This window comes from Musca domestica, unplaced genomic scaffold (genome assembly GCF_030504385.1).
Source record: "Musca domestica strain aabys unplaced genomic scaffold, Musca_domestica.polishedcontigs.V.1.1 27, whole genome shotgun sequence".
Taxonomy (NCBI): Eukaryota; Metazoa; Arthropoda; class Insecta; order Diptera; family Muscidae; genus Musca; species Musca domestica.
The window spans coordinates 7,053,236-7,063,887 of record NW_026712286.1 but is presented as its reverse complement, the minus strand read 5'-3'; the positions used below and the strand labels follow the sequence as shown (position 1 = coordinate 7,063,887).

At 39.4% G+C, this 10,652-nt stretch overlaps 1 protein-coding gene across 1 annotated transcript; it reads right to left on the bottom strand.

Annotated features, from left to right (window-relative positions):
• LOC101898817 (neuralized-like protein 4) lies at positions 1-9,057 on the bottom strand. Its single transcript, XM_011292695.3, has 11 exons — positions 8,531-9,057; positions 8,090-8,449; positions 6,984-8,029; positions 6,739-6,915; positions 5,589-6,676; positions 5,257-5,528; positions 4,876-5,190; positions 4,559-4,814; positions 4,204-4,495; positions 2,460-2,570; positions 1-2,382 (listed from the first exon to the last, which is right to left on the bottom strand). The coding sequence occupies exons 1-11, from the start codon at positions 8,762-8,764 to the stop codon at positions 834-836; spliced, it is 5,700 nt and encodes a 1,899-aa protein (XP_011290997.1). The 5' UTR covers positions 8,765-9,057; the 3' UTR covers positions 1-833.
• Between the last annotated feature and the right edge of the window lie 1,595 nt (positions 9,058-10,652).

Sequence of the window (10,652 nt, the reverse complement as noted above, 5' to 3'; positions counted from 1 at the left end):
TACACTATGTCGAATTTACAAGGATTTTAATACACAATTTTTGAAATCTAAGGGATTTTTTAACAGGTCGGCTCCTCATCCTTTTCCATCCTTTAATAAAAGTTTATCATCCAATGAATCCGAATCATTCTTCTTTTTCTGTTAAATTTAATTCCACCATCAAAAATCTTCAATTTACAATCTTCCTTGAAATGTAAAAGGCCTCGTTCCTTGCCTCCTTGTTTTTCTCCAAATAAAGCCATCCTTTTTCGAAATTTACAATATTCATTCGAATTGCCGTTTTATTTTTTTATATATTTATATTGCATAAATTTCATACAATTTCATTTGATTGTTTCACATACATAGAAGTGTGTGTGTGATGAATATTTTTTTTCAATACGTTGTTTGGTTTTTCGCCTTTTTTTCCAGCTACAATATTTTTTTTTTTCGAATAGTTTTTTTGTTTTTTTTTTTTTTTGTAATATTATTAAGAAAATAAGTAAGTCAAAAAGGACACATATTATAGTACGTTGTAGTTTTTTTATGTTTTCTCTTGGGGAACTAAAGCTAATCAGTGCTTTGTGCATACAAAATAAAAAATAATACAAATTGTTTTAACAAATTTTGGAATGGAAACAAATAAATATACACAGAGAGGGGGAATGAGAGGGCATGATATTCTTGTTATCAGATTTTTTAAAGGGAATTTTTTTTTAAGCCTTACAAATCTTGTTTTTTTTTTCAATAATTTATAGAAATATATTTAAAAGCTAATTATAAATTATAATCCAGAGGCATTTAATATCATCATCATTTTGGGGAACCTATTTTTTCTTTGCTTCTAAAAAAACTTAATGTATTTCGTTGGCTGCCGCTGCTGCTGACCCCGTGGCCATGGCTGATGGCCCAATTTTATCCAGTTTTAAAATCAATGCCGTAATAACACATGCCCCTGCCTCTTTGGTAAACCAGGTTTGATCTTTGATAACCGGCGCCGAAGACAACGATGTTGAGGGACCGGCATACAACTCATGATTTGCATGACCACCCCCAGCAGCCGAGCCACCTCCACTTGCCGCCGCATTGCCCGAAGAACAGCCAGCTAAATCCACATCCGATGTAGATGATCTACGCTCCTCATGGAATTTACTCGTCTCGTGCATCGATGATTTCGAAGAGGCACAAAGACTCTGCCTTCGAACATAGACCTCAAAAGCCGTATTAATTTGATATATCTGGCCATAAAAATGATATTTATATTGCTGATTAATCGGAATAATTGCCGTGGAGTTTGGGGTGAAATGCAACTCCAACCTCGTGCCAGGTTCATCTTTTTGATTACCACCACTACCATGCGAATGCATTTCACCATTTGTATCAATGGGCAGCGGCTGGCCATGATCGAGTATTGCCCGAATTTTATCCACCCGGGTCATATAGAACAACGGCAACCAATCGCCATTCATGTCTGTGGTATCCAATGCATGTTGGGTGGCGGAATTTGAATTGACCGTCTGCTGATTCAATTTGAAATAGACCCAACCATGTAACTTCTCCGATGCCTGGGCATTACAGTGGCTGCAAAAACATATGGGCTCTACCGTGGTCTGAAAGAAACTCTCTGGCAAAACCAGAGAGTTGCGAAACTCCTGTACCAATTTCAAATATTCACAATCTTTGCGTTCAATTGAAGCAATCGATTGCATGCTATCGAATTGATTTGAGGTGGCCGCGGAGGAGGAGGAGGAATTTTCCAAATTCAATTGCTGCTGCAGGCGCTGCTGTTCCTGACGTCGTTGCAAATGTAATTGACGCAATAGCAATAGGCGATCATTGAACACATCCACCAAACATTCCTCCTCAACCTCAGCCGAGGGACTATCGCTGACTGTGGTGATTTCAATGGCCAAATTATTGGCCACAGCCTCCGAACCTGCCGCATTGCTATTATCGGCAATAATATTATTATCCTGGCTCTCATTTTCTTGCCGCTGTTGCTGCTGCAAAGCCAAATTGGCTTCTTCGTTGAGTTCATGTAAATTATCTTTGGAAGCACAGCGTACATTGTTGGCCCCCGTTTCGGAGGTGTCTCGTGGCGAGAAACCTCCCACGGCTCCCGTGACTTCTTCGGCTTGTTCCACCTCCTTGTTGGTGTCTATGTTTTGATTACTATTTGCAGAGGGAATGCTGGCATTGTTTGTAATTGCTGTTGCAGAAGCCGTTGACGACACCGCCGCCGCCACCGCTGCTGCAGCTGCTGCCGCTGAGGATGTGGAGGGACCTCCTGAGCTTGAGTTATTATCAAATCCAATTAAAGCATTATAAAATCGCTGGGTACTCTGGCTTAATTGTATATGCAAATTTGTGTTATGCTGTAGTAATAGAGACTCTTGAAGGCAGCTGTAAGGGGGGAAAAGGAGGGAGAGAATTCATTTGGAATTAGAATTTTTTTTATTAGATTTCTATTTTTTTCTCACCATGATGAGCTGGAACTGCTGGGATCAGCACGATTCTGTTCTAATGTACGATTCTTAATGGACATGTTGAGTAAAAGGTTTTCCGAAACACTTTCCATGACGGAACGGTTCCTGCAATAAAATGTAAGAACAAATGAAAACCAGTAAAGAAAGTCTTAAAGTCGGGCGAGGCCGACTTTATGATATCCTACACCCCATTGTATATTTAGTAGAGCTTCAAATAACAAAAAATATTCTTTTAAGAATCCACGTTTTATTAGCTGTGGGTGCTTGAAAAATATTCTTTTCAAAATCCACATTTTATTAGCTGTGGGTGCTTGAAAAATATTCTTTTAAAAATCCACGTTTTTTTTTGCTGTGGGTTCTTGAAAAATATTCTTTTAAAAATCCACGTTTTATTAGCTGTGGGTGCTTGAAAAATATTCCTTTAAAAATCCACGTTTTATTAGCTGTGGGTGCTTGAAAAATATTATTTTAAGAATCCACTTTTTATTAGCTGTGGGTGCTTGAAAAATATTCTTTTAAAAATCCACAATTTATTAGCTGTGGGTGCTTGAAAAATATTCTTTTAAAAATCCACGTTTTATTAGCTGTAAGTGCTTGAAAAATATTCGTTTAAAAATCCACGTTTTATTAGCTGTGGGTGCTTGAAAAATATTCTTTAAAAAATACACGTTTTATTAGCTGTGGGTGCTTGAAAAATATTCTTTTAAAAATCCACGTTTTATTGTCTGTGATTGCTTCAAAAATTTTCTTTTAAAAATCCACGTTTTATTAGCAGTGGGTGCTTGAAAAATAACCTTTTAAAAATCCACGTTTTATTAGCTGTGGGTGCTTGAAAAATATTCTTTTGAAATCCAAGTTTAAAAAGCTGTTGGTGCTTGAAAAATATTCTTTTGAAATCCAAGTTTAAAAAGCTGTTGGTGCTTGAAAAAATATTCTTTTAAAAATCCACTTTTTATTAGCTGTGGGTTCTTGAAAAATATTCTTTTAAAAATCCACGTTTTATTAGCTGTGGGTGCTTGAAAAATATTCTTTTAAAAATCCACTTTTTATTAGCTGTGGGTGCTTGAAAAATATTCTTTTAAAAATCCACGTTTCATTAGCTGTGGGTGCTTGAAAAATATTCTTTTAAAAATCCACGTTTTATTGGATGTGGGTGCTTGAAAAATATTATTTTAAAAATCCACGTTTAAAGAGCTGTGGGTGTTCGAAAAATATTATTTTAAAAATCCACGTTTAAAGAGCTGTCGGTGTTCCAAAAATATTCTTTTAAAAATCCACGTTTAGAGAGCTGTGGGTGTTCGAAAAATATTCTTTTAAGAACCCACGTTTACAGAGCTGATGGCCCTTGAAAAAATAATCGGAAAATCCACGTTTAAAGAGCTGATATCCCTCGACAAATATTCTTAAAATATACACGTTTCTTAGGCTGCTGGTCCTTGACAAAATATTCCTGAAAATCCAAGTTTTAAAGAGCTGATGGTTCTTGAGAAAATATTCTTAAAGAATCCACGTTAATTATCTATTTGTGCTTCAAAGGTTTTCTTAAAATCTCCACGTTTAGTGCTCCGCTTGTCCTACAAAAAAAATTATAAAAAAATCCACGCCTCATGCTCTATTTGTTCTTGAAAGTTTTTCTGAATTATAATTATTCCTGAAAACTCAATCGAGCTTTGAGTCCATTCAAAACTATTCTCATGGTAGAGTTTTAAATTCTATAAAATAGCAATTTCCTTCTTACATTGCCGCTGTGCTAGTGGGCTGTTGGGCATTCAAACTTATCGACTGCTCGGTTTCCTTCTCATGAACTTCCAAATCGGCTTTTTCACATTGTGGTATACTGGAGTCTTGATCTATGGAATCAATTTCCAAGGCTGTTGATTCCTCAACAATGGGTGTGCCATTACGGGCCGCATCGCTGCCAGTGATGATGGTTATACGCTCACATTTACCATATAAATCGAAAACCGGATAGACATGATTTGACAAACCCGAGGCTAAATCTTCCAGATTCACCGAACCCACCATAATGACTGGAATGAGAAGAAACATACAAAAATATACGGCAAGTTTATTGCAAAATTCCAGGTACTCACTTAACATGCCCGCATGTGTCAGGGTCATGGTGATGACAGTTCCCGGCTGTATGTGCTCCAGCGCTTCGCCATACTTGGAGGCAATCTTCTGGCCATTTATGTTAATATAGTCATGGGTGGCCACCCAACAAGGACGTTTACATTGTATAATGGACGGTGGTAAGGCGGCAGAGCCAGATGAGATTTGTGGACATTGACCGACCACACCTAGACCTATGGTACCCTTCCATTTGCTGTTAATGGAATCGATTTTAATCTGCAGGAGAAAATTTTTAGAAAATCGAGAAAAACGAGATATTTTGAGTTCCTTGACTTACACTTATGCTCTCCCCCTTGCACAGGGGTTTGGTAACAAACACCAAACCATTGTGGTAGGACTGATAACGCATGGCTGAACGATGTTCCTCCAGCAGACGTATATTTTTACCACAAATCTCTGAAAACTCATAGACTAGAGCCTCTGAATCAATGGATTCCAACATGGAATCTTGTTTGTTCAAGGGATCTACACCAAATTCCAAAGAATCCTGTAAACGTAAACTAAAAGGTCGTAGGGGTGAGGTGGGACCCTGGGATGAAATAACCTGAACAGCCATGGTGGAACCTTGTAACTCCACCACCACATAGACATCCTAGAAAAGGAGAAAATAAAATTAAAATCTATCTTCCTTATCCCTCTCAAAGGTCTCTCTACTCACATTCGGAACATTTTGAAATTGTATATTCATATCCTCGGAATTCAGTAATATTTTCAATGTTCTGGCCGGTGTCAATTCCAGAGCAATACGATCCCCCACCCTTAGCCATTCCAATGAGGTCATTGATCTTTGCAAAAGCGTTGAGTTGTAGCGCACCTCATTGCCCGAAGCATACCAGACATTGGCTGGTATGCGTTTAATACTCAGCGGTATGTTTTTGCGTACATTATCATCGGCCAGGTTAAGATCGGTAATGCCAATGCTGAGGCAACCTACAAATAAAGAAAACCTTTAAAAAATCCTTCCATTTAGAAAATACACCTCTTACTCACCCGCAAACAAGGGATTATGGGAGACCAATTTAATCTCAAACGGCGAACCCACACTGAGTGGATGCTCGGAAAACACCACACATCTTGACAGGGCTGCTGAGGCCCCGGTCAAACGCGATGCCACGGTCCAGTTTTGGGTCAATGTCACATTTCCCGAAATACATGTCCAACGATGTTTCGTCTCCAAGGTGGTAGGCTGAATTACCGATGTAGCCTGACAGCTTTGGGAATTCTCACTGGTGGCATAGGGCGCCCGCATATCTGCCGCCTGGGCCTGGGTCAACGAAACCTGGGCACACTGGCCATACAAATCAATTACGCCCCAGACATTGGGTGAACGACATTCACATGCTGGACCCTGATCAATGCCATCAATAAAGAAATGTATAAAGTCGCCATTGCGCATTACTCCCACCCTGGCCCCAGTGCCCAGGGTGTCCAAATCCACCAAAACATTGCTCCTCAACTTCTTGCGATTGTGGAAAATCATGGGACCACACAAAATTATGGTGTCGTTGGCATCCATTTCCGTGGCATTGGCAGCCAGTTGTATATCCTCAGGTCTCGAACCGGTCACACCGATTTCTATGTTACCCGACCAATGGCGCACCACCTCCTCCAGGCACACCTCAAACAATTCCCTTTGCCTCAACGGGCGATTGCTAAAGACAATTGCATCATTAAACTCTGCTAAAGAGTTGGGCCTGGAGGCAGTCAAACCACTATTTGAAATACTGGCATTTTTGCCATGAATGCTGTGGAATCTCAAGGGGGTTTCACTGTACAATGTGGTATTGGAAATAGTGGAATTTCCCGTGTCAGGACTATTGCATTCTGAGGTATCCACAATGGAGGCCTGGGCGGCTTGGCCATATAGATCAATAACACCATAGACCCGTTCGGGAACATTTGTGGCCGCCGGACCCTGATCCACGCCATTGACAAAGAAATGCAACGTGCCATCATCCTTGCGTACCACTCCCACACGATCGCCCACCTGTAGGCGATCCAAATTTTGGCCATACTGCTCGATGACAGTAATGCCATTGTGCATGACGCCATTGCCCGTCATCATCCAGGTGCCGGTTCTAAAAAGATATTTCAGATTCATAAATACATCCCCAAAAGCAATTCCGTTCCCCTTACTTACCGCACATTGGTCATGGTAAAGGGAAAGTCCAATTCCTCGGCACTGTGAGTGGTAACACCCATTTCCACTGAGCCCGCCCACTTGGTCACCACACGTTCCAAGCGCACTTGGAACAATTCATTGGGCCGCAGAGGACGTCTGGTCAAGACCACACCATTATTAAAGTCATCAGAGGCACTGCAATGAGAAAATAAATAAAAATATTTTTTAGAAGGACCTCCTAAGGCTAGAAATTCCCCTCCTACTTTGGTCTCAGTGCTGTCCTTCCCGAATGCGTCACCGTTGCATGGGAACCACACAAAGGATGAAATGTCAAACGATCATCATTCCTTGAGGGATTTGCCGTGCCAGCATGTCCCGAATCGGCCATGGCAGCCACTTCACTTTCCGGACTCAATAAACTCAATACCGGTGTGGGAGCTGCCGAATTGGCCAGGCCACTACCATTTGCCATGACATTCTGCAAACCACCCACAGATGCCCCCAAGGCATTGATGGTGGATATCATGTTATTTCTTCTTGTCACCAAATTCTGCTGTTCCCTTTCATCGCGATCAACAATGGTCACCTTGATGGTCATGCCATACAGATCGATGACACCCCACAGCGTTGAGGCCACTCTGGTGGCAGCCACCCCCTGATCTTGGCCATTAATATAATAATGTAAATTACCATTGGCCTTGCGCATCATGCCCACACGATCACCCTCTCTCAGCTCATCCAAATTAAATTCGCCATATTGCCGTCTGGTGCCCTTGCCATTGGTCAGTATGCCGCAACCGGACATCATAATCGTACCGGAACGCATATTTGTCATAGTGGCTGGAAAATGCAAGACCGTAGGATTGTGTGTGGTAACGCCCACCTCAATGGACCCGGACCACTTGTCAACCAATTTGTCAATGCGTATTTCGAACAACTCATTATCCTTCAACGGGCGATGGGTCATTACCACACCATTATTGAACTCATCCAATGGACGCCTTCTTTCAGCCGAACGACAATTGGGTGAAAGTTTAACCAAAGAACCACAACGTGTGTGAAATCTCAAGCGATCATTCATGTCGTAATAATCACCCGGTGAGGAGGAGCCAATTGTTGTTGAGGTGGCACCAAAATTGGCCAAATTCAAGATAGATGAATTGGCTAATGAGGGTGGGGCATCTGCAGATGTATGTTGGCCGCCGCCACCACTGGGACCACTGGGGGTGTATGAGCTGGTAACCGTGACATCCACGTCTATGTTCTGGACAATTTGCTGGGTATGTGAGGGTATCTCATCCGGCAATTCCTGGCGTAAACAAAACATAAGACTCCAAATAATTAAACACTACTCCAAAGCACTTCTTACTCCACAAACACCATTGCCATCGGTGGGGCAAATGGAAACCTGCACACATCTCCCATACAAATCCACCAGAGCCCACAATGTCTTCGGCATATTAACAGCTGCCACTCCCTGCGATTCCCCATTGACATAGAACACCAACTCATTGTTGGAGGTGCGCATCACCCCAACTCTATCATTTTCGTTGAGAGTCTCCAAATCCACGCCATAGAACTCGGTAAGACACAGGCCATCCTTGCGAACATCTATGCCCGACATAACCCATGTGCCATTACGCATTACCGTGGCACAAGAAGGCAATTCCAACTTATCGGGTGATTCAGAGGTGACCCCAATTTCAATGCTACCACCCCATGAATGATTCTAAAAAAGGCAAACAAAGAAAACGTCTACTACAAAAGGCGACAAACAATGAAAGTTCAAAAAACTTTTCCCAATACCCACCTTCCGCTCAATGACAACCTCAAACAAGACATCATCGATCAAAGGCTCCGCACTAAAGACCAGGGCCTGACTGAAATCCCTTACCGATCTGGAAGCTGTACGATTACCATTGGACAGGGTAATGCGATGGCCACAGCGTTGATGGAATGTCTGCAAGGCCTGGAGATTTACATTCATGCCGCCACAACCACCTCCACCGCTACCACCAATATTCACAGTTCCTCCACTGGCCATTGTGTTGTTTCGTAAAAAACCTTTTTTCTCGTGAAATCTTTTTAGAGGCTGATGTAATTTATCGTTTTTCTATTGCCTGGCACCCAAATTGCAATTTTCCTTCCTCAAACGTTGAAAATTCTTACAAAAATTTGATTTTTGACATTTTTTCAGTGGAAGAAAGAATTTTTCTGGTATTCCTTTTGTCACACACTCCTTGACGTTGACGTCGCTGGAGCTGCGCAGACGTTAACGTCAAAATTTTATTTTGTTTAGAATGTAAAAATGAAAACAAATCGAATAAAAACAAAGAAACAACAGCAAAACATTACAGAGTTATTGGGGTTTTTGTGCGACGGCGTAGCTTTTGTGTTGCATGGCGTTGGGCTTTGTGAAATCTTGTTTTTCACAGCATTTAGTTTTCATATATAAAGTGGAATGAAATGCTGTCATATGTAGTTTACATAGTTGGATTTTAGGAGTTATTTTTAATTGTAATGAAAAATCATGAAATAATTTCCACAAAATTATCAAAAAAGTATACTTTTTTTGCAAAGGAAGTGAGAATTTCAGTAGAAGCCAGCCTATGACTTAAGCCACTCAAAAAAACCTTTTCTGTATTCTCACCTATAGCTTTGTTCGCTAATTTACATGAATCTACCTTATCTGTCTCTCTCCACTCGAAAGATTAGTAAAAATGGTAATCAAATTAAATCAGAAAATTTTTAAAATGGGTGATACTTCCCCGAAATCAACATTTCAAAAGTCTTTTACCGTGCAACTACTTTTAACATGTCCAAATTTGCATAGTAACTATTGAAACTTTTCAAATATTTCATAAGAAAATATTCTGTGTAACTTCCCAATATTCCCAAGAGTATTTTTTGAAATAAATGTTAATAAAAATGGTCGATTTCTTTAAAAAAATAAAAAATTTACGACTTTAAATTGGGAGATTCTTGAAATAAATTTCTTAAGGGCTAAGTACATAAGAAGCTTGAAGTCATGGCTAGGCATATTAATGTCAAATTATAAAGGAAAACGACGGCTGGATTTTAGTGCGGCTCTGTAATCCCTTTGTGAAATGTCACAAAATATGCCTAGCCATGACTTCAAGCTTCTTATGTACTTAGCCCTTTAAAAAATAAATATTCGTTATCCAAGAGAAAATATTTTCTAGAAATCTCTTTTTAATAAAAAAAGCCATTTTCTTAAAAAATACTTTTTAGGAAAATGTTGTAAAAAATATTATTAAAAACCCACGAATTATACGATGTTTGCCAGAAAGTGCTTAGAAAATCATTTTTGCACAAAATTTTCACTAAATCGTGATTTTTCATTAGGTTGAAAAAAAAAAAACAAAAAAAATTCTGCGATTTTTGGGAATAATTTCAAAAAATTTGGTGGATGTCCTAGAATCTCCTAGTTATGCAATTTTCTTCGATATCATAAAGGGGAAATCGGTTTCCGTAGAGAAAACTTTTACATTCTTTCCGATCTGAAACAAACCATATTATTGCTATTATTAAATATATTTTTCTAAGCAGAAAATCTTGAGGATCGTTTGCATTTGAATTCGGCTACAAATTTCACTACATTTTGAGAAAATTTATGAAAATTATAAAAATGGTTGGTTCTAAAACGACGCTTATATTTATATTTTCTTTAAATTAGTAATTTTTGTATTCCTTTTTTATAAAATTTGTTTTGTTCTTTTGTTTTCATTATTTAACATTTTAACAAATTTGATAAATCCCAGTTGGATTGTGTTAACACTGGGTAAATGAAGAAAATATGCTAATTTTATTGAACTAGTTGTGTTGCTCTCCACAGTGAATACTTCAATTGATTACTCTTAGTTCATTCTCGACCTTTAGAACCCTATTGTTTTTCGATGCTTTTGTTTTCA